Below are 24,780 nucleotides of genomic sequence, written 5' to 3' on the forward strand. Positions count from 1 at the left end.
AACATGCTCACTCTCTCCAGGCCTTCAAACTGTTCCCTTTGCTTGGAATTCCTTCCCCTCCTTGCTCAGCTACTTATCCATTCAACATTTATTATCAAGCACCTATGCAGGTACTGGATCCCTGAATCTCCTGATCCAGACTCAAAAGTTCCGGTCATTGGGCTTCACTTTGTCAGCCTTCTACTCAGCATCAGCCAAAAGGTACCTTCACTCAGGGAGGCCTTTCCTGACTACTCCCCCAACCCTAAATAGTAACTTCCAACACATACACAAGCACATACCCACAGCACCCTTTGCAGATATCAAAATTGGGCTTCCTCCCTAGAATGCAAGCTCGATGAAGGCAGAGAGCTAATGCCCGTCTGGTGTACTTCAAAGCCACAGCACCCGACACAACAGCAGGCACCCAGGAGGAACTCAATACACTTGCGCTGAACTGAACTGGATCCAGGATCCCAGGCCTCTCAGGTGTAGTTCTTCCAGAAGCCTTATGCCCTGCAGACCAGGCTGAGTCACCACCTTTGACTCCTCCATCCACCTCTGATCCACCTCCTAAGGATCTTCTGAGAGTGCATTCTGTGGTCACCACGCTCTCCGTAAAATGTGGGGGCTGAACAAGCCTGTTCCCTGTTGCTTCCAGCTCTGCAAAACTATGAAATCTTCCCGAAGATGCAGTGGAGAAAGGGCTGGCAAATCAACGCACACCCATTCATGCCCACCACCACCACCCTCATTCCTCCTTTAACAAAGATAAAAATAACAAAGCCCTTACTCTGGCTTGAAGCAACTGCCTTTAATTACTGGGTTCATCTCAGTGCCCAAGGCTCTAAGCAACAGGAAAGGCTGGTCCACAAGGGGGTTGCTCATCCCCACCAGAGCCTTGAACCTCCCCTTCTCAAGCAGGGTGAGGGATATTCCTGGGCTGCTCCCCACCGGGACTCCGGGTGGGGTGGATGGATGCCGGGGATGGGCTCCTGGCCGGCCGACCCGGCCCAAATCACCGCCTCACCTCTCCTCCAGTCGGACCCACAGATCGCTGAACTGCCGAAGCCGCTGCTTTCGCTGTGGCCGCTGCCGCCTCCGTTTCTTCCGAAACCTCCGCTCCGCTCCGCCTCCCAGGTGGGCACTTCCAGGCAGGGACACGTGGGGAGGCCACAGCGAGCGCACCGCAGACCCAGCTTCCGGTACCCGCGCTTCTGAGGCAGGCACTTCCGGAACAAAGATGGCAGAGGAGGCGGGCCCCGACAAGGGACTTCTACTCGTCTCCCTGTGAACAGGGGTGGAGGGAAGATGGATTTGAAGGACGGTCACACAGCTCTCAGGGCTCAGGGACGTAGAACGGGGGAGGGGGGGGGGGATAATGTGAAAGTTCAAGCTGGCTAGGGAGCGTCCTCCAAGCCACCTCCAGAATTGATCACTTTGATGCCTTAATTTTTCCCTCACATACTGTTGCAGTAGTCATTCCAAATCCCCCAGCCCTGGGGAGGAAATAGAAGATTTCTTTTTAATTGCATATAATTACTGCCCTTCCCTAACAAGGGGTCACAGCTATGTAGAAAGTCACTGAAGATTACAGCATTGAAAGTGACATTAAAAAAAAAAAAAGTTTAAATGCCATTTACTTAGAACAATTGAAGTAACCCTTAACCATGTTAACCCCTCCTTTACCCTGGTAAGGGCTCTTCTCAGAAAAAGGCTGTGGCAGCCCGAACCCCCCACATGAATGACTGCTAGTGTTCACAGGGCTGGCTTCTAACCATCTTAACCCAGGTCCTACCATAAACCATCTTTCCCAAAGGCAACATGTTTTTCACAACTGATGAGAAACTGAAACTTGCTTCTAGTTTTCCACTAAATGTGACTCTAGCCTTCCCCCCTCTCCCGCCCCTCCACCCTGCTCCCCAAAAATATCTTCCAGTGAGGAAATAAGCCATGAGAAGGACCCAGTTTCTTGCTACAACAGGACTTGTCAAGAGTTTAGTTGGGGTTGAGGAGGGGGCAGTAAGAGAAGAATCCAGCCACTAGAGGTCAATCCTATTGTCTCCTGACTTAGGCAGGCAGGGCCCTGAGGCTCCCATCCACCTGAGGAAAGGAAGCAGTGCCTGTGTTATGTGCATCTTTGACATGTGGGTGCAGCAGACCAGCATATATAAGAACTCCATCGTTCTGCCCTGATTCAGCCTTGATGAACAGCCCACCTGTCAGAAGCAGGGCTCAATTCTGACCCACAATCTGACACAACCTGAGATGTCAATTAATATTCATGGCCCTGTGTGAGGAAGGCAGGAGGTATAAGAGATAGAAAATGAACATGGGAAAGACTCAGGTTGGGCAAAAAAGGTAAAAGAAGGGAATTCCTCAAGCGGCAAAGAAAGGCCGCTGTTCTGAACCTGAGGCTGGGAACCCCTGCAACATACAGTCACAGTGAAAAGGCCCCTGGAGGACAGGACCTGCCATATTCATCACTGTGTCCAGAGCCCAACACGATGCCTGACACACAAGTGTGACACCACTTAGATGAATCTCTTTATTATACCAACAAAGAAACTGGAGCCTAGAGAGGGGAAAGTGCTCCACCTAAGGCTAAGATTCCAGTGGCCTCCTAGAGGATTCAGGATCAGATGGTCAGGCAGCCCCCATGCCCAGGCCCTCTGCCCCAGCAGAGATTATATCTATGACATCTTTGACCTCCATATAACCCAGCAGGCCCTGGTACACCGTAGGCATTCAAAAAAGTCTGCTGCAAAGAGCATGGACTCAAATTCACTAGGGCTCAGCTCTTATGGCTTCAAGCAGTGGATCCTTACAGTGGGGGCAAATCACAGCTTTGGTTCTGTTCAACTCACAAGAGACACAAGATCTCAGTTCAGTTACTGCAGGTGGGCGAGGCCAGAGCTTGAGAACCAAGTTAATTAGTTAATTACTCTTGGGGGGGGTCGTTAATCCAGAAGAAATTAATTTTACTTCTCCTGATTTTTATCTTTCTCATATTTCCCAGCTGAGATGTCCTGTAGATTCATAACACCCACTTTATAATTAAGGAAACTGAGGACCAGGGAAATAAATTTCCTTGCCCTAGGTCCCAACAAGGATTCAGTGCCATTTTCAAATAATATACACCAAGATTTTTTTTTTTTCAGTTTATGAAGATAACTTATTTTCACCATAGGAAATATGGAGAATATAGAGTAGTGTCACTATTACCTCCAGGGAAAGATCCTACAGACAAATGCTCATGGGCTTAAGGGACCTAGGGCAGTAGAGGTGGCTGCTTCTCTGCCAGGAACAGAAAATCCCAGCTGTTGAACACAGCCTAATTCACCCCAGAGCTTCTGGGCTAGCCTAAGCATCCCATCCCAGGTTGAGGTTCTAGGTTGTCCTGTTTCGGTCCATCTGAATTCCCAAAGTTTAGTGAAACCTCTAGTTACTTATGAAACCTAAGTCCATGGTCATTTTGGCCACAATATGGGGCCCTTGTTGTGCTTGAGAGATTGCTAGTCCCCTGCCAGCATTTCACACAATCTACTCACTTCATAGAAGTCTACGAGAAAGAAACACCCTGGTTGACATGGCCTGTCTCCTGAGCACACACCCACAGGAGGACATGTGGTATCCAGGAAGGAGCCCAGGACTGGAAACTAGAACAAGATAATTATACTTTCTGAGCCTCTTCTGCTTCTATAAAGTTGATCTGTCTCACCTGGTTGCTGCGAGGATTAAAACTACCCATGCACCATGCTTCACACAGGGCTGAGCACCCAGGATGCATTCCATGTGGATGCCCCTTTCTTCCAGTCCCACTGTCTGGGGGATGAGTGACAGTGTATGTAGCCCAGCAAGGCTGACCGGGACCCTGGAGCACCCCACTGTGAAGCCAAATGGACATTCACCAGATCCTCATTGGTATTATTCTGCTGTGGTGGGCAGAATACTGACCCTCAGAAATGTCAATGTCCTAATCCCTGGAACCTGTGAATACTATTGTTTGTTACCTTTCCTGATAAAAGGGATTTTGTGGGTGTGATATAGGACCTTGAGATGGGAGATTACCCCAGGCTACCTGGGTGGACCCAATCTAATCACATGGGTGCTTAAAGCCCGAAAACTTTCTGTGGCCAGTGGGAGATGTGACTACAGAAGAACTTCGGGGAAATGCAGTCACTTGGAAGATGGAAGGAGGGGTCACAAACCAAGAAAGGTGAGCAGCCTCTGTAATCTGGAAAAGGCAGGTAAACAGGTTCTCCCCTAGAAGCCCTAGAGGAGAATGTGGCCCCACTAACACCTTGATTTCAGCCCATTGAGACCTGTGTCAGACTTCTGATCTACAGAACCATAAAATAAGTGCTTGAGGGCAGAGTTTATAATTTGTTGTGGCAGGAAAAAAAAAATCCACAAAACCCTAATACAGCATCCGTTATCCTGGGAAGAGGTGTGGAATTGGGGAGCTGGGTAAACACACTTGGGATCAGCCCAGCAGGACCCCTGTCCCTTCCTCTTCGCTGCCCAGGGAAGCGCAGTTTCACAGCCAGGGCCTTGCCTGTGTATTCCAGCCTGTTGAATACAGGAGGGTAGTGGCTGCCGGTAGCCCTCCCTTCACTGTCCACCTAACTGGGCCACCCCAAGACCCGAGGGACTGGCAGGCCTAGAGTGAGGCAGGTCACCAGTTAGAAGGCCTCCTGCCCCCACCCTCACAGCCCGCCCAAGATCCAAGTCCCCATATCATCCCTCAGGGATTATCACACGGCTGCCAAGGAGGGGAAGAAGGAAGCAGGTGTCTCCACAGCCACTGCACTGGCCCTTGCCAACACCTTCAGTGCGGTCATTTCCCCCACTCTGGGCCCTTATCCCCTCACCCCTTCTTCTCCCTAACCGGAGCTCCATTCCAGACTTCATGCTCCCTCGTGGCCTCCCCTGGAGCACGGCTTGCTGCTAAAAACTCACAGACACTATCCTAATGGAGCACATACTGTGTGCCAGACGCCAGGATAGCTACTGCAGAGCACACACCAAACCCCTGGGGATCATGCAAGGGGGTGGCCCCGGGCCGGAGCAGAGAAGAGCATGGGGCGTTTGTGCTGGATCTCACAGATTCTGATAGAATTAGGGGCGGGGATGGGGGATGAATGTCTGGCCGAGGAAGCTGCATGAACAAAGACAAAGGATCCAGGAAGTAAAACGTGGAAGAAGAAAGGGCAGAAAGAGAAGGCATGTGTGGGCGGAGGAGCCTGAACTGTACCCTGGCTCTGATTAGCTGTGTGATCTTTCAGTTTCTCCATCAGTAAAGGAGAAGAAACACCCACCCCACAGGCTGGCTTTGAGGATTAACTGACAGTCCGTGTGAACCTGGCTGCCACCTGACAGTCGGTCAATAAATGTTCTTTCCTCCCCTGGGAATGTGAGCAGCCCAGCTGAATGTCAGCACTGGTTCTCAGCCCTCACCGTGCACCAGAATCACAGAGAGATTTTTAAAATACTGATTCCTGACCTCACTTCCTCCCACAGGCAGGTATTAGGGTTAGAGACAGAAGTAGGAAGCCTGAGCATAACCATCAACACACGTGCACACACACATGCATGTATGTGCACACATGCGCGCATGCATGTACACACATATACATGCCTTGCACATAGGTGCGCATCCACACGCATACACGCATGCACATGCACACTCCAGGAAGGGTCCCCTCCAGCACCCACAAGGACTGTGTGCCAAATACCAGCCCAGTCAGCCTGGGGCGGGGGCTGAGAAGGGACAAAGCACCCGCTTTCCAGAAGAACACGGTCCCCCCGAAACAGGCAGAGAACCACTAACGGCTGGATTCTCCCTCCAGGGCTGAAGGAGAACAGGAGAGAGAGAAGGATCAAGACCTGGGCAGTGAGAAGAGCTGAAGGAGGGGCAGGAGTTTTGCTGTCAGGGGGAGGTGGACGGCAGCGACCCAGACAGAAGGTTTTCTGATGCAGGAAGCACACCTGTGCTGGGGTCTGGGCGCCAAGACACCAGCAGGAAGAAACTGGACTTTGGAAGAGAAGAGTCAGAAAGCACCGAAGGTTTCTGAGGAAGGGGCACTTGCAAGATTTAGTCCCACAGAGAGCGAAGAGTGGACCAGAGGATGAGAGCCATGAAAAAGGAGAGGAGCAAACCCAAGAGGAGAGGAAGCTAGAGGTGTGATGGAGGTGAGAAATGAGAAGTCTCAGGTAAGGGCTTTTAGAGAGTAGAAGTGCTATTTGAAAAACCATTATTATTGACGCGCTGGATGTAGGGCGTGAGAGGTGGGGGTAAGACAGCCCAGGACGTACCCACGATTGTCCGCTAGGAGGCAGACTGGGAGAATCCTGGCTCCCGGGTGGAAACTGGACCGCTAGGGAGGACCCTCTGGGGTGAGGTGCTGGGGAGAGGCCCTAGCTTGAAACAACATGAGCTGAAGGTGGGCCTTCTGACGAGAAAGAGGGCACCTGGGGAAGGGCAGCCATCAAGCTGACACCACAGCTGACCCCCCTCTCTACCCCTCAGTAGAAGGGATGGGCCTTCTCCTCACTACCGCTGGGATCCCTGCCAGGAGGGGGCGCTGGTGAGCGCGGTCGGGAGGGAGTGGGGCGAGGAAAGGCGTGTGTTAGGGGCTGAATTCCTATGTTGGAGCCTCCATAGCCAGTTCCTCAGAATGTGACTGCATTCATAGGCAGCGCCTTTAAAGAGGTTATTAAGATAAAATGAGGTCGTTAGGGTGGGCCCTGGTCCAATCTGACTAGTATCCTTATGAGAGGAAATTTAAACACACAGAGACACTAGGATTGTGTGCGCACAGAGGAAGGCCATGTGGGGACAGGGAGAGGGAGGCTACATGCAAGCCGAAGGGAGGCCTCAGGGGAAATCAAACCTACCAACACCTTGATTTTGGACTTCTGGCCTCCGGAACTGTAAGAAAATAAATTTCTGCTGTTCGAGTGCCCAGTCTGTGGCATTTTGTTACGGTGGCCCAAGCTGACTAGTTCGGAGGGGAGGGAGGGGTCCACAGAGCCATCAAAATGAGAAACAGACCTGGGGGGAGGAACAGCCCAGGGAAAGAGAAAGGGCTTTGCTCCTGTCCCGAGAAGGGTCTCACGGCCACGCCCTGCGCTTCTAGCCCCTCTGACCCTGTGTTATGACTGATTCCACCATCTGCCTCCCTGAAACTTCCCAAATGCCCACTGGAAAGGCACTAAGCATTAAGCCCAATAACCCCTCCCGGAGCCCCCGGGGACCATGGGGTAATCTTCCCTTCTCCTTCTCTGCCCCAAGGCCGCTGAGGAAAAAAGCCAGAATGGCCTCTGTTGCCCGAAGTGCCCAGCCAGCCAACCCATGTCTGACACAGCCCCAGCCACAACAGGATGCCAGCGGAGCCGGGTGCCAAGTGTCCATTTAGCAGCCAGGCAGGGAAGGTGGTAATAGCCGTGCTGGGGGCCTCTGGAGCCCCTCAGGGTAGAGCCGCCCTGGTGCCGGGGCAGCCCCATGGGGGTCTCGGCTCTGCTAGCTGCTCCCCAACCAGGATAGAAGCACAGGAAGGTTACTTGTTGATGGGTCGTCCAGCGGGGGCGTGTTCTACCTCATAGCCTTCGCGCCGCAAGACATCAAGCACTGTATTGTTGCCCATGAAATGACCTGCAGTAAGAAAAATGATCAGAAATACGGCAGCTCCCGTGACCACTAAACATACCCCCAGACACACAGCCCAGAACAAAGAAATAACCCTGCCAGCCCTCCATCCCTTTCTGTCCAGCCCAGTAGAGTTCCTAAGAGCTTCTGTAGTCAGGCCTCCCAACTGCCCTCCAGGCAGGCAGGGAGGGACAAGCAGTGTTTCAGAGATGAGGACACAGAGGATCAGAAGGGTGGGGTGAGCTGCCCAGAGTCACACAGCGAAGGGAGAGCCTAGACACCAAATCCCAACCTTCCAGGTCTCAATGCAGTGTCAACAGTCCCGACCGTTCTCATCATTTACACAATCCAACCACCTCTGAGACCCGAGCCCCCTTCTGTCCCACACATAATTATACATGCGCAGTGAAACACCTGCATCTAGCAGAAGCCACCATAGCTGGAAACCTCAATCTGAATGTTATTTCACTTCCTCCCTTTTCATAAAAAACAAAGATCAGCAGGTAAGCTTACAATGACATCCTAGACATGTTCAAGGCCAAGAGCAGATCCTGGGATCAACCTCCTTTCCCTTCAGGTTTTGATGCTCAGAACTGACATGATCATCCAGGCTCACAACGTCCCTCTCTGTGACAGTATATGGCACTTTAATGTCCTAAATGGCCGATTCAATTGCAGCACTTGTGTTTGAGCAGAACCTTAGAGGTATCGTTCTTACCTGCACTTTAAATTGGAAAACTGAGGTAAAATAGGTCCAGGGCTTCACACGCTAAGCAGCCACATAGCAGAATCTAAAAGCCAGGCCATTTGGCTCCAGGGTCTGTACAATCTTGACACGTCAATACTCAATAACCAGAGACCGGGACAGCGAATTAAGGTACATCCAAGCTGCTGGCCAGGCAACGGGCAGTCTGTGGGTCTCCCTCGTGTCCTGTTCCCACAGCTCTAGAAAGCAGGGTGAACCTGGGTCAGCCTCTGAGAGCCTGGGGAGCCCGAGGGCAGTGACTGGCGGAAGGTACTGGGCTCTACCACATTCTTGGGTTCAACTGTAGAGTCTGTGACCCCAAGATTGCTGAGGGGCAACTGGCTCAGATGAAAGGGACGTTGGCAAGGCCCAGATTAGCCCTGGTGCACAAGTGCAATTAACTCATGCACAGATTTGCCTGGACTGGGGGTGAGGGCGGCGGGGGGGGGGGGGCCGCGCTACTGAGCCAACAGAGTGCTGCAGCAACCCTCACTCCCCCAGCCATTACCAAGCCCACACAGCAGGGCGTGATCACAAAAATAAAGTAGCCAACAGTCATTGAGCATTACCAGGCACAATGCTTTACACATCATTTGACAGCCCCCGCCACCCCACCCCCCCCCGCCCCTGCCAACAGCCCTATAAGGTGGGTGTATTATTGTCTCCATTTTACAGGTGAGCAAGAGGCACAGAGAGATGAAGCAGATGGCATCTCAAACCCAAGTGGTCTGGCTCCAGAGTCCACCCTCTCCAGCAATTCAGAATAAAAACCGTATCTGTCAAGTGAACAAACTGCCCCTATTACCAGTGCTTTCTCAGCACGGAACCAAGCTATTCTGTTGGACCGACTTTTCCTGCCACAAAGGTGAGCTCCATTTCTCATCTCTAAATTTTCTCTCCAGACCCCCACAATGAAAGTTGTTGTTTGATTTGAAACTCTGCAGCTTTGGGGTGCCTGGGTGGCTCAGTCGGTTAAGCGTCCGACTTCCACTCAGGTCACAATCTCGCAGTCCGTGAGTTCGAGCCCCACGTCGGGCTCTGGGCTGCCAGCTCAGAGCCTGGAGTCTGCTTCCGATTCTGTGTCTCCCTCTCTCTCTGCCCCTCCCCCGTTCATGCTCTGTCTCAAAGATAAACAAACGTTAAAAAAAAAAATTAAAGAAACTCTGCAGCTTTTAGTTTTTGGTTACCTTCGCTTTGCAATTAAAAGTTTGCTAACCACAGACTTAAAAATTTTTTAACCGGTAAGGCTGTGTCGGGAGCAATTTCTGTGGTTCCCTCTGGTCAACACGGCCTTCAGAAAGAAATGGATTCCTGCGGTGGAGAAAGCAGCGCCAGGAAGAGACCTTGGCACTGGTGACTGTCCAGGGCACCCCTGGCCCCCAAAGCACCCAGCTGTGAGGCCTCTGCCCAGCACTGCGGCAATATGATGAGCTGTGCCTGGAGAATCAGGCGAGCCCAGGTGCTACATCTCACCTGGGCCATCGGTCCAGCAGTCGCCATCTGGAGGGCCTGCCCTCCCAGCTGCTCAGATCAACCTGCCATCTGGCCGCCAGCCAACCCGCTGCCCAGCCTCGTGCCACACAGTAGGCCACTGTCATCTCAAAGCGTCCACCCTTCCCCTGCACCCAGTGCCCCGCCATCCCGCCACCGGACGTCAGGGAAGCTTTTGAGAGATCAGCTGAGTCTCGCAGGAGTGGAAGGCAAAAGCCCACGCTCAGGGGCTGGTACCTTCCATCCTGGAGGACCCGACACAGCCGCCGGGACCGAGCCACCAGCTCGGTGTCTTATTTTAGTCTATATGCTGCCAAAGCGAGCACCAGCTCTGTGTTCTAACAGAGGGCCACCATCACCCCTACCAGGTGCCACGGGGGGCTTCTGGTACCTAACCCCTTTCGGGGTGCTGCAGAACCAGAGCTAACAGCTTTGCTGAGACAGGCCAGACATGGGCACTGGGTCACACAGCACTGTGCACAACCCAAATATGGAATGTGAGACCTGGAGAAGAGGAAAACCACTCACACAACTCACAGAGGACCGAGCACCAAAGGCAGAAACTGTTCATTTGTGAACAAGATGTAGGAGCCCAACCTCTCATTTTTTCTACAACATAAAAACATCCTTTTTTTAAAGCTTATTATTTTTTTTAATGATCTCTCCACCCAACATGGGGCTGAAACTCACAACCCTGAGATCAAGAGTCATATGTTCTGCAGACTGAGCCAGCCAGGCACCCCTAAAATTCATCCTTTTCAAGTGCACAATTCAGTGATTTGGGGAATATTCCCAAAGTTGTGCCACCATCACCGCTATCTAATTTTAAAGCATTTTCATCAGCTGAGATTTTGATGACCGTTACATTGAATGTCTAGATCAACAGGGGAGAATATTGTCATTTTAACACTGTTCAAGCCTTCCAATTCATGACCATATGTCTTTCCATTTACTTAAGTCTTCTTTAATTCCCTCTGATGATTTCAGTTTTCCGTTGTACGTCTTGATACATCTCATACTAAGTATTTTTTTACACTTTTAAACGGAACTAGTTTCTTAGTTTCATTTTCAAATTATTCATTGCTAGAGTATGGAAACACAACGGACTTTTGTGTACTGATCTTCTATCTTGCCTCCTTGTACCCTGGGTTTTTAGTTCTAAGTTTTTTGGTCGGTTACCTAGGATTTTCTATACACAAGACCATGTCATCTGGGAAAAGAGAGAGTTTTACTTCCTCCTTTCCAAAATGAATGTCTTTTATTCCTTTTCCTAACTTTCCTGGCTAGAACCTTCACACACTGTTGAAGAGAAGTGGTGAGAGCAGCCATCTTTGTCCTGTTCCTCATCTTAGGGGGAAAGCATTTCATCTTTCGTCATTTAATATGTTAAAGTGACCCTTCAACAGGCTGATGAAGTAAGTTCCCTTGTAGCCTTCGTTTGATGAGTATGTTCACCATGAAAGAATGTTGCACTTTATTGTTTGCTTTTTCTATGTCTGTTGAGAGCATCGTGTGGTGCTTGTCCTTGAGTTCTACTAATATGGGGGATTATATTAATTGATTTTCCGATGTTGTGGTAATGGTCCCCCAAATACATCTGCATCCTAATCCCTGAAACCTGTGAATGTTACCTGGGGAAAAAAAGAAAACAAAAGATTTTGCAGATGTAATTAAGCTAAGGATCTTGAGATCGGGTGATTCTACTTGACCTCTCACTCTGCCACTCTGCAAGTGCTCTTCTCCAACCCCCACCCCCCATTTTATCAGTAAAAAAACTGAGGGAACTTGTCCACACTTATGAAGCTAGTGGGGAATTGAAAGGAGAAGCCAAGGGCAGCAAATGATCCTTCTGCACACTACTCAGTCTCTGGCATTTTTCTTTCCTTTCCTTTTCTTTTTAATGTTTATTTATTGGGAGAGAGAGAGAGCACATGCACACAAGTTGCAAGGGGCAGAGAGAGAGAATCCCAAGCAGGCTCTGTGCTGTCAGCACAGAGCCCGACAAGGGTCTCCATCTCATGAATGTGAGGTCATGACCTGAGCCAAAACTCAGAGTCGGATGCTTAACCCACTGAACTACCCAGGTGCCCCAAGCCTGTTGTCATTTCTGTCTTTAATTCTGGAGTGTACAAAGCTGTGCTAGAATGACTCAAGAAGAGGAGATAATTTATGTCAAAAAGTCCACAAAAGGAAATAATTTTCCCAGTCTGTTTCCATGTACACTGTTAACAGTTGGTAATGGCTGACATATCAGCACCAAGTCTTAGGCCTGGGAGGCTCATGGTCAGAGAGGAGACAGAAGACAAGACAAATTTTAGGGGAAGTTAAAAAAGTGAAGGGTACCAGAAAGCCGTTGGGATTAAGTGCCAAATTGGGAAGAGAGAGAAAGGCCTTCCCAGCTTCCAGGGGAGTGTGTTTTGAACACCAGGTGGAGAGAGAGCTATGGTGATGTCACAGGTACCAGCCCGCCCAGCAAAGGTTCAACAGTGCTGGATACTCAGGCATCAGCTGGAGCCACTTTGCAAGTGAAATAAGTCAAAGAAGGTGCCACTCATCTCACCTCCTACCTGCAGCCCACCTCCGGGGTCCCTTCGTGGGAGGAGCAGCGGAGCCCAGCCTCCCAGCAGAGGTAACCTATGTCTCACCAGCTCCAAAGGCAAAGAAAAAGCCTTTGTCCGGGAACTCTTCCAAAAGGGCCTTCACCCGCTTCCCCATTCTCTCATTCCGCTTGTAGATGAGCTCCTGGCGGAAGTAGCTGTCGATCTCCTGGGCGGTGACGCGCTCCTGCGGTGGCAGCGTGGCGTTAATAAAATTGGGAACCTCCGCCAAAAGGAAAAGAAAAAAACAAATCAGGGGCAACAGTGTCACTGACCAAGTTGCTTCATTTGAGCCCCAAATCACCCAGCCAAGAGGGTCAAGCTGGCAGGGAAAGAGCACGCACCACCACGCTTGGGGTCTCCCACCTACTACTTTTTCAAGCTGTGATAGCATTCTCTGTAACCCAAGGGAAAACATAGTCGACGAAGTGCACTGGAAGAACTCTTGGGCTATTTTAAACAGGACTTCTGTTCTATTCAAAAGAGAGTGCTGTTGCCACGTGTTTATATACGGAGACCGTGTCTTTGCCTAACACGGCCATCGTTTTCGCTTGTCTGATTCACACATGCCTTCTCTACAAAAATAATTTTACATAATTACATATTTTAGAATCAATAATGATGACTCTACTGCTGAATACATGGCATGTCTATAACCATTCACCTGTCTTTTAAATGCCATACAATTTGTGGGGCGCCTGGGTGGCGCAGTCGGTTAAGCGTCCGACTTCAGCCAGGTCACGATCTCGCGGTCCGTGAGTTCGAGCCCCGCGTCGGGCTCTGGGCTGATGGCTCAGAGCCTGGAGTCTGTTTCCGATTCTGTGTCTCCCTCTCTCTCTGCCCCTCCCCCGTTCATGCTCTATCTCTCTGTGTCCCAAAAATAAATAAATGTTGAAAAAAAAATTAAAAAAAAAATAAATGCCATACAATTTTAACTGTAATTATCTCTCCACTTCCCAAGTCTCCCTCTTGCTTTCTCCAATGTTCTTTGCCCTCCTGGCAAATATTTCACCTGGTTCTGGTGCACACGTGAGCCAAATTCAGTATTTTGGCTAAGAACAGGGGCTGTCAGTGAGGTGATACACCGAGTTCCCTCCCCACCCCTCTGGATTCCCTCCCCCTGGGCGAGTGCTCTCTCCTCTACCTAGGGATTTAACGAGATTAACCATTACTTCACTCAAATATAAGACAGAATATCTACCCTGGCTGCTTCTCCCACGTGCAGTAGCCTCTCAAAGACCTTCCAGAAGCCCTTATCCTGTAACGCAGCCATCAATTGCCACTTTAGGGACAACAGACCCCCCTTTAGCCATTTCCTCGAAATGATATTTTTTTCATTTTCAAATCCAAAGCCCTCATCTTCTCCTTTGTCATCCTTTTTTTTTTTAACGTTTATTTATTTTTGAGACCGAGAGAGACAGAGCATGAACGGGGGAGGGTCAGAGAGAGAGGGAGACACAGAATCCGAAACAGGCTCCAGGCTCCGAGCCGTCAGCACAGAGCCCGACGCGGGGCTCGAACTCACGGACCTCGAGATCATGACCTGAGCCGAAGTCGGACGCTTAACCGACTGAGCCACCCAGGCACCCCTCCTTTGTCATCTTTTTAAAAATCATGTCCTTTATGTGAGATCCTTCTATCCGTTTCCCCAAGTCCCTTCTCTTCAGCAGAGCGCTTCCTTTGTACCAGCCCCTCCCCACGGGCAGGCAGCCCGTGCAGGGCGACCTCCCACAGCTAAATGCCAAATATGACCTACAACCCGCACCCCTGAGCCTGACCAGCCTGGCCTTCCTGGCACCATGACAGGCACATTCCCAATACCCCGCACCATGGGCGGGCCCTATGAGCAGAATAGGTATGAAGGGGCCACAGGAAAGAGTTGCATAAGACATCTGTCCCTGACTGCTACCAGCCTTCCCATTTTCCCATAAAACTCCCAAATCCGCCCACCCATATTAGCTTTTCTCTGCCATTTCAAATTTTAATTTCCCCATCTATCTTGACTTATCTCCCCACTTCCCCCACACCCACCAAGAATTGTCATCACCATCAACTGTACTACTTTTCTTCGGGTATTTCTTGTTTTCCCTTCCTCTTGCTTGCTTTGCCTTCGTTTAACTTCCTCCAGCTCCAGACTCTCTGGAAAGCTCATTGTATCTTCTGACACTTGTGGGGCTGACGCTGGATCCCTATTGTTCCTCTCCCCAGGCTGCCATTCCTTTTTCACCTCTCCCATTCACTCACGGTTCCTTAGGGTCCCCAGATCTAACAGACCCCCGGCATCACTCACAGCCCCCTACCACATGAGGACAGTGGTCCTGGTGGAGGAGACAACACACACCCCATCTCAGAAGCTCAGCTGGCATTGCCACTGCCATGTGGTCTCGGTGAGGGGAGGGGAGGAAGTCATGGCTTGTCCTCTGGGACTCTTGTTGATAAAAGAATAACCAATATCCCTGCCATAGGGAGGCTGCATTCCTCTGAGCTTCCTTCCCCTTGATGGCCCACAGGTAAAACCTGTCCCGTGTGTCACTCGCTGCACCAGTCCGGCCACGAACACATCCAAACCCATCATGCTCACGTGGTCCCAGAAGCCACTGCAAGCTGCAGCCAGAGTTCTGTTCCACCATTTCCCAGAAGTGCTTCCTAAGTCAGCCGGGGGCTTTCAGACTCAGATCCCTTCCCTGCTCGGGAGGCGGCTTCATGCTGCCTGTTGCCCAGGCCGTGAGATCTGCCCCTGGATCCCTAGCTCCATCCTGTGCCTGGGATCCTGGAATTAACTCTCATCAACACCCTCTCCGTTCTCACGTATCATAAAGAATGGCTCTGTTAGCTGCAGCATTTCATTCCACATCTAAACCTGCCCAATTTTATTTTTAGAGCCCTTTATGACCTCAATCCTTTGTACATGGAAGATTCAGGTGTCAGCTGGTAATGCCTTTGTTCTCATGTTTAAATCCACACTGAACTGTGCAGAGGACAAGGGCCCTCACCTGGGAGCTGTCATGGCTGAAGATGATGGAGCTGAGGTCCCCACAGTTATAGTGTTTGATGAGATCCTCTGTCGTGTAGGGGATCTGAAGGCTGCCTGCTCGAAGGCTCTCCTGCTGCAGGAGGGTCTGGTTCAAAGCAAAGATGACCTAAGAGGAGAAAACACAAGGCCCTTTTAAGTTCACTGACACAGCAATCGTTAGCCTCCATCTTATATCTTTTGTCCGTGGTTGATAATGACCTCACCTCTGGGTTTGTCGTATAAGGACATGGACGCTGCTGCTAAAAAAGGAAACACAAATCCCCAGATGGTGTCCAAAGAAAAGGAGGACAGTCCTGCCCAAGTTGGTCCCCTGTGGGTCACACTGGGAGGAAGTACCTTAAGAGGGACACAGACAACCTGGAGCTATCCCATGAGAGTCACCAAGAGGTAACGAGACCAGAGAATGGCTCCAGATGAAGGTGTGAAGAAGCTGGGGAGGAAGGTCAGGAAGCAGCCAGAGACACACAAACAGACACCGAAGGCTTCACTCACATGAAGGACTGGACAGGAATATACGCACGACATCTTCTAACCATCAGTGTGGCGTCTGCTGACTAGTGGATTCACTGGGTCGGCAGGATGTTAATAAAGTTATGGTGGAAAAAGGGGAGAAACGAGGGCTAGACAAAATCAACCAGTTGGTCTGTACAAGTTTCTCAGAGTCTCTGACACGCTAATGTGTGCTGTGGTTCTTCGTGAAGGGAGAGTGTGCCAGGCTTCCCAAATTTATCTGAGGCACGCACCACAACGGAAGGTTTCACTAGAACACCCTTTGGGAAAATCCAGACTCAAGGAATTTTACAAAACAGTAGATTCTCCGTGGGCCCAGAGAACTGGGTCAGAGGGGAAGGTGGGACTCTGGCACCGGGTGGGACTGGAGCTGGCCATCCTGCACAAGGCTCCTGACAACACTGAAGATGCTGTGGCATTTTCTCTCACATTCTCTCCAGGTATGGATGCAGACATATCATCACCTTCCACGGCTGCCCTTCCACATGCTACCCCAGGAATCCGTGTACAGATACTGCCTTGCCGTCTGCTGGAAGGCAGCAGCAAATTCCCTCGCCGTTTGCTGGAAGGCAGACAGACAGGGTCTGCCTGAGCACTCCGTGAGGTCTTCAGCCGGAACTTTTTGATTCTCCGGAGACAACCTATTACATGTCTCAAGTCAGCAAACGACCCCTTCCTTTCTCCTGTCACACGTTCTCCTCATTCTGAGTGGCAGAGGCTCTTGTGGAGTTGCTTCCCACAGGCCACTGCGGCGCAAGCCTGCTGTATGCCCTCCTCCCATGGCCCTGTCTCCCTTGGTTACTTCAGTATTGGCTGTCCCTGTCCTGAGGCCCTTTGGGGCAGGCCCCTCTTTGAAAAGTCCCCTCCTCCCCTCTTCTCTCAAAACATCCCCCTCCTGTCTGTTGGGCCTGGACCTTCTGGACCATGCCCTGTCTCCAGCCCTCTACTGGTGACATGAGCTGACCAAGAGGCAGATACACCCAGGTGTATGTCCACAAATTATGGTCTAAATGAGGAAATTCAGTCTTCCATGGGGATGAGCCCCTGGATTCTAAAGCCACACAATTAAGACCTGTCCACCGCCACTGGGAATTGCAAAATGACTTCAGATTAGCTGGAGGAACAGATCTTTGGAGAGGAGGGGGAGGGGCAGTATGCCAGGCTCCAGGCCAAGGTCTCACACTTTCTGTCTCAATCCACACCAAGTTCTCAACAAATACATGCTGATGGATTTTGCCCTTCCCCTAAGGGCGTTCAGGACAAGCCCAGGAATCTGTAACTAGCAGACCTTCCTCCAAGAGTTTCCATTGGTTTCAAAATGCTTTTTTTTTTTTTTTTTTTTAACGTTTTTATTTATTTTTGAGACAGAGAGAGACAGAGCATGAACGGGGGAGGGTCAGAGAGAGAGGGAGACACAGAATCGGAAGCAGGCTCCAGGCTCTGAGCCATCAGCCCAGAGCCTGACGCAGGGCTCGAACTCACTGACCGCGAGATCGTGACCTGGCTGAAGTCGGACGCTAAACCGACTGCGCCACCCAGGCGCCCCTCAAAATGCTTTTTTTAAGGTGTTCTTGGTATTTGGAGAAGATCAAGCCACGCATTCTAATGGACAGGCGGGTCTGCAAAGAAGAGAAGACCGTGTGGCCCACATAGTGGGCCTTATTCAGTCCCTTCTCAGTGTAGTCAAATGTCATTTACCCTGAAGACATTTCACCTGTTCATGACAGGCTTCCAAAGCCTTGCTAGGATGTTTGTCTTTGCTTCTTATATTTACTTTTGATGATCAAGCTCCATCCAACCAGGGGCAGGGCCATAGAGGCACTGCTGGAGGTGCCTTCTTTGGGGCAAACCAGAGGTGGCCCTCTGTGTCTGCCTTGGCAGCTGGAGGAGGCAACCACCCCCCGGTGCTCTGCAGGAAGTCTCGAGGGCCCCAGAGCAGGAGTCAGGGAACACATGAGGGCTCCACAAAAACAATACAAAGCCCCAAACTCACCCAACTAAAACCATGGTGGTCCAGACTCAGCTTCCTCAGAGACCTACTCTGGCATCTCGGAAGGCCCCACAGTCTGACAAGATTGATGACTGTCGGTCATTCTTATGCAATCTACTCTCCTTGCTGTGCTTGGCAAAGCCTGAGTCAGTCTGACAAATTTGGAGTTTCAGGATGCGACTCACAGATTAGTAAATTCCTCAGAAACAACTGTATTTGGTTACAGTGACCACAGAGACACCTTTCAAGAGGTTTATCCTGATGGGGCGTTGTCACTGACCTAGCCTCCTAGGGTTATGGAATCACACCTGGCACTGTTGCTGGACAGCCAACAAGCCCAGGTACAGCGGGCAGCCTGCCCCGATGAGAGCCGAGGCAGACAACCAGGAAGGGAAGGCAAGGCAAAGGAGCAAGTACAGGGGTCTGGCTGAGTGGCCCAGGCTATGCACGCGGCCCCCCTCACCTCCTCCCTAACCAACTCTGTGCCACCCACCGCCTTCTCCTCTCCATCCAGTCCCTTTCTTTGGAGCCTCTGCTAACGTTTAGTCACGAGTTGTATTAGATCCCTTGGGCCACCATAACAAAGTACCACAACCTGGGCGGCTTAAACCACAGAAATGTATTGTCTCACAGTTCTGGAGGCCAGAAGTCCAAAATCAAGGTGTTGGCAAGGCCATGTTCCCTCTGAAAGAATTAGGGAAGGATCTGTTCCAGATCTCTCTCCTAGCTTCTGATCATTCCTTAGCTGGTGGCCACATAACTCCAATTTCCATATGGCTTACTCCCCACGTATGTCTGTGCCCAAATTTCCCCTTTCTATTTTTTGTTTTCATTATTTGTTATTTTTTACTTTATTTTTTATTAAAAAAAAATTTTTTTAACGTTTATTTATTTTTGAGACGGAGAGAGACAGAGCATGAACAGGGGAGGGGCAGAGAGAGAGGGAGACACAGAATCTGAAATGGGCTCCAGGCTCTGAGCTGTCAGCACAGAGCCCGACACGGGGCTCAAACTCACGGACCGTGAGATTATGACCTGAGCCGAAGTCGGACGCTTAACCGACCGAGCCACCCAGGCGCCCTGTTATTTTTTACTTTTTAAAGAGTAGCAGTAGAGGTATTTATTTATTTTGAGAGAGAGAGAGTGCATGCAGAAGCAGGGGAGGGCCAGAGAGAGAGGGATACGGAGAATCTTAAGCAGGCTCCACACCCAACATAGAGCCTGATGCGGGGCTTGATCTCATGACCTTGAGATCATGCCCGAGCCCAAATCAAGAGTCCAATGCTCCACCAACTGAACAGGTATGCCCAAATTTTCCCTTTGTATAAGGACACGGTCACAGTCATATTGGATTAGTGCCCACCCCAATGACCTCATCCTAAATCATCTGCAAAGACCCCATTTCCAAATAAGATCACATTCTCAGGTCCTGAGGGTTAGGACTACAAGGGAAGCGTTTGGAGACACAAGTTAAAACGTGTCAGGCTCAGCTTACCCTTTTTTTAATAGTTCATATGAATATGGTAAAAATTCCAAGCAGTACTAAGAAAAAGAACTCCCTCCCGTTCCTGTACCTGAATCATCCTCCCTAAAAACAATCACTTCCAGTGACTTATGTATCCGTCCACGGACAGTCTCTGTGCGTAAAAGCCGACAGATGACACATGATAGACAGATGTAGAGATATCTCCTCCGCTTTTTTCTTTGTGTTCTTTTGACCTTTAAGGATTCAAATAAATGCCTTTCCATAAATTAATACTAAAGTTATACATTATAACGTAAGACAAGAGGATTGTGGAATTAAAAGCCAGGGTTTGGCAAACATTGTTTTTGAAGCACAGGCAGCCTGAATCCTCCTCCTTATCCATAAGATAACATTAATGACTACAGCAAGTCATAGAAAAGAAAAAGGGAAATTTGTGACTACAAGAAGGGACAAATGAAGGTTTCCTACAGCCTTGCCAGTGAGAAAGCAAGCTGGATGCAGGAGTCCAGAGGCATCCCAGAGGTGTCCCCACCACCCCCAATCCAAAGCTGTCCTAGTTATGTGGTCTGAAGCATTGGGGTTCAGATTCAAAGTCCAAGAAAGAATTCTTGAGACGTCTTTGGTGATAAAACGGTGGTTTTATCAAAGCAGAGAGACAGGACCCACGGGCAGAAAGAGCTGCACTGGGGTTGTGACAGGTGACTGATTATATACCTTCAGGTTGCAGGGGGTCAGGGATAGTGTAAGTCTCTAAGGGTATTTTGGAAACAAGGTTTCCAGGATCCTGAGGGGGCTAGCTACTTTTAGGAAAAGGTCATTTACTGTCTAATAAAACCTCAGTCATGAGACCCTTCAGATGTACATGAGTGGACCATAAGCTTGGAATATGTTTGCCAACCCATATCCTGGGGTGGGGGGGTGGGGGAAGATAAGGGAAGTTTTCAAAGGAATTTTTATATGTTAAAGTAGACTTACAGGATCCTAAAGGTGGGGATAATGTTAAGCTAAGACTGCTTTTTGCCCTTAGCAAAGTGTCATCACCGAGACAGCTGAGCTCCCAGAGGAATGTCAGTCACTCTGCCTGTCTCAGGGACTTGTCAATAGGCTGTAAGTTGTAAGGAAATTGAATCTTTTTTCTTCTGCTTTTTCCCCCCACACCACTAGTGTTGCGAGATCCTTGAGCACAATGGCCAAGAAAGAATCCTTGAGACGTTGTACAGTACAACTTAGAGTAGTTAGCTTGCATGGGACAGGACCCTGTGGGCACAGAGAGCTGCATTTTCGCTGTATGAAGCTGGTGGTTATATGCTTAGTGCTCAAGGGGGAAGGGGACGTGCAGGGAGTTTTAAGTCATAAATGTCTTCTTTGAATTCTACTCATAAAACTACTTGCGCAGGTTTCTAAAATGTTTGTCATTCAGCTTGATATTAACTATCGGTGAGATTTACGGCAGTCATGAGACCCTTTATGGATGTAGCAACCGGCACATAGCTGATCCTTATGAAACTATGCAGGCATAGGTCAACCTTCTGGGCTACAGGTGAACGTTTTTCTGCTTCTATCCCTCGTCACCAGGACCTCTGCTCTGGGCTCAGGCTGACTCAGGCAGGCCCCAAGGAGAAATCCAGGCAGAATTCTACAGACGATTTCAGACAATCCTGCAAAGACTCAGGTTCATTTCTCCAAGATCTCAGATAAGCCTTCTCCTACCAGACACCCAAATGGCTTGGTTTTCCCACGAACCTGCTAAGCCAATGTCTTCCAAACCACAGATTGCAGCCCAGTATCCACCAATTCACGGCTGACATAAATCTCAGCATGCTCTACCCACTGCTCTGTAGCTTGCTTATTTCCTTTAATCTTGGGTATCAGTCCACACTGCAGCCAGAGCTGCTCCGTGCTTTGTAACAGCTGCACGCAAACCATGCCGAGCCTGTGCCGCAGCCCCCTTATGGGCACCTCCCATAAATACATGAACCGCCCCACATTCACCCACAGGTGACGCCAAATGCGGGGCTGGGAGTCACCGAGGGAATTAAGTCAGGGTTAGAGCTTCAAGAACCTGAAGAAATGAAGAGCTAACACAGCCAAGTCTTTCAACTATGAACTGTCTCCAGAGACAGAGCTGCTGGTATGCGCTGCCCTGCAGTCAATCCCTGGCTCGGTTCTCTGACCCCGGATGAATGACGTTTCTCGGCACCATAGTTTTTGAAGTCTGACTCATATCCTCACCGGGAAGGATGTGGACTCTGGGACCAGCATGCTTCTGAAACAAAATTGCTTCTACAGTTCCTCCATGCAGACAAAACTATGTGTGGCCGAACCTAGAGACCACCACCCAAAACATCATTTCGGAAGAAGTCCACATACTACATTCTCAAGTCTAGCTTTTGGAATGCACGGGGAAGTTCCACGGATTATGCCTCCTGTATGGTTACTGTCTTGCCAAGCTACTTGTGCTGATGTAGGGCAACCAAGTCTCTTAGAAAATTCCTGAGTGGCAGATGCCTTACATAGATCCCTGTCACTCACCGTCACTCTTTTCACCTGAGGGCAAAGCAAGACACGTTAGGGGAAAGAGGACAAAAGGTGGGGAAGGTAGAATATTAGAACTCTGAGCACCTGGAGGGGGTCAGCAAAGTCATTAGCATGATGTATTTGCATTATAATTGTAATAATAACAGGAGCCCCTCCCCTCCCCACTCTACGGAGTCAGGCTGCCCTCTGGGAGGTGGAGTTGCATTTGGGGGAAAAGATTCTATCCCTGTCCTAAGGGGGTGGTTGTTGGGAGTGGGACAGAACAAAAGGGTGTTTGATGGCAACAGGTCACAGAGGGCAGTCCGGTAGAAACAAACACCCCATGGGAGTTTAGGTGGAGGCAGAAGCTCCAGAAAGGGATGGGCCATCACAGGCACTACCTTGCCCCTGAGCTCCAGTTTTCCCTGCCATTGAAAGCAGTGCCAGGAGCAGCAAACCTGGTTGATAGCATTACCTGGCCCACAGCAGCCACACAAGTGGGCAAGCTCAGCACCTCCCGGGAGGCCTGCAGCAATAAGAATACAAGGAGAGTATGTACTCAAGGGCATAAGGTTGTTTAGAGCAACATCATCCTGATCAGCAAAAGAGAAGTGATTGATGTGCACAACACATCACGAATGGGGGCCACGGGCATGGCACTCGTCAGCCCATCCTCCACACCCCAACGCTGTGCTGCTGGCCTGACGAGCCACACGTTATGAAAAGCATGCCACACGTGTCACCGGAGGCCACCAGAGGAAGGAACCAAAGGCCCCCCAAGACCTCAGAGCCAACCAGGTTACTTCCCTTGAAACCTGTTAAGATTTTTGTCCTTGACCACGTGAAATAGCAGCTACACTTGAAGCTTGCAACTGGCCATTCCTGCTACCTTCAGGGTGTCCCTTTAGATCCATAGGAAGACTTCTCTCCTGTTGGGAAAAACTTATATATCTCTTGAAGCCATCAGTGGAGGGTCCTGGCAGAACTCAGGCCAACCCTGCTGGGGATACAAAGGACATGCCCGTGTCTATGACAGAGGACAAGCAGAGCCCAGTGGCACCCCCAGTGTGCAAACACACAAAGAGACGGGCTCAGAGTGCTTTGAGACACGTCCTGCAAAACGTTTGCTGTTCCTGGAGACTCACCTAGAAGATGTATTACATTTGGAAGGACTCAGGGCCAAATAAACCACCACTGGTTTTTGGCAAAGGGATTTGCCACCTTGGAGAGGTTCTCAGTGTACCAAGCTCTTCTTTTTGAATGCTTTCTATCTCAAGTCAGGTGCTCTGCTGTGCAACATTTTTAACTATTAGAAAGTCCTTCCTTGGGGCGCCTGGGTGGCGCAGTCGGTTGGGCGTCCGACTTCAGCCAGGTCACGATCTCGCGGTCCGTGAGTTCGAGCCCCGCGTCGGGCTCTGGGCTGATGGCTCAGAGCCTGGAGCCTGTTTCCGATTCTGTGTCTCCCTCTCTCTCTGCCCCTCCCCCGTTCATGCTCTGTCTCTCTCTGTCCCAAAAATAAATAAACGTTGAAAAAAAAAAAAAAAAAAAAGTCCTTCCTTCTTTTGGAGTTCCATGTCTCTCCATAATTGCCATGTACTCATTTTTGTATACATCAATACAATGTGTGTTTCCATACACGCACAATTTGTTAGCAGTCATCAAAATAGAAAATGTGTGTGTCCTACAGAAACACTAGCACGAGTGTGTAATATGTAAGTGTACAAGGATGTGACCTGGGGACTGTAATATCGTTCTCCCTGGCACTGGGACTGTTCAAGTAAAATTGGAATGTCCATAGGAGGGCATTCCTGCATCAAATGGGAGATTGCACATACTGTTCTTCCACTTGGAAGCATTTGATTTTCTCCATTTCAGAAAGGAAGGGGAACAGACCCTTCTGGTCTCACATCCGGTCTTCTCTCCCTCAATTGTTTCTCCTCCCCTTGGCACAGGCCATGGGGCTCCATGGAGAAGGGAATCAGGTCAGGTGTTCATCAGAAGCCTCCAGATGGTCCCTGTGGTGTCTAAGCCACCTCTCTGGTTATGCTGGGGTGAGGGAATCCAATGTACCTCCAAGAGACCTCTGTTCACGGAAGGGCCGGTGTATCTATCCCAAGCACATACTCTCCTATAGTAATGGAGCCTCCAGGACCTGACAAAGGGGCAACGACAGGAGTGGCAGCAGCCTGGGCAGCCACAGGATTGCAGCAAGTGCTGTGAGTGTGGCAGCAACCAAGTCTATAAGCCCAGGACAGACAGATGGAGCATGACAGGAACAGCCAGCAAGGGTCCAGGAAGAGGCAGCTGGCATGACCAGGGGGTTGTGGGACACAACATGTCCTCAGGGAGTATGAACAAGATGGAGGAGGAGAGTACTGCAAGCTTGTCCCAGGAGGGTGCTTCCAGCATGTCACCAGAAGCCAGTCTCTCCCCAGAGGGCAGCAGGAATGTGGCCACTGCAAAGACAACCAGTAAGCCCAATGTACAAACAGCTAATGTCCAGTGATCATCTCATTTGGGCACAGTGAAGACCCCATGAGTGACTGGGATGGAAGCCAGAGTTTCCCAGGTTCATGCTGAAGGGCCAAAAGAAAGAAGGAAAACAGAGGATAGAGCTCCTGGCAGAAGGAGTTCCCATCACCACACGATAAGCGAAAGTCCCCACAGGTCAGGCAAGAAAAGTCAATCCAAAAGTCACCTCCTTAGCCAGCTATAGATGCAGGAGAAAAGGTAAAAAGAGGATGTTGTGGGTTGAATTTTGTTCCCCCAAAAAGACAAGC

The 24,780-nt window shown here is 50.1% G+C and overlaps 1 protein-coding gene across 11 annotated transcripts in view; it reads right to left on the reverse strand.

Moving 5' to 3' along the window:
- TRABD2A (TraB domain containing 2A) overlaps positions 1-24,780 on the reverse strand; it is an 82,319-nt gene that overhangs the window by 1,334 nt on the left and 56,205 nt on the right. For 7 of the 11 annotated variants that reach the window (XM_045446663.1, XM_045446662.1, XM_045446661.1 and 4 more), the window contains 4 exons: positions 15,457-15,603; positions 12,512-12,686; positions 7,546-7,636; positions 1,010-1,267 (listed from right to left, as the gene is read on the reverse strand). In XM_045446663.1, the coding sequence (XP_045302619.1) occupies positions 1,010-1,267; positions 7,546-7,636; positions 12,512-12,686; positions 15,457-15,603 (671 nt within the window). The other 4 variants (XM_045446666.1, XM_045446669.1, XM_045446668.1 and 1 more) reach the window with 4 other exon arrangements.

Source organism: Leopardus geoffroyi, chromosome A3 (genome assembly GCF_018350155.1).
Source record: "Leopardus geoffroyi isolate Oge1 chromosome A3, O.geoffroyi_Oge1_pat1.0, whole genome shotgun sequence".
Classification (NCBI taxonomy): domain Eukaryota; kingdom Metazoa; phylum Chordata; class Mammalia; order Carnivora; family Felidae; genus Leopardus; species Leopardus geoffroyi.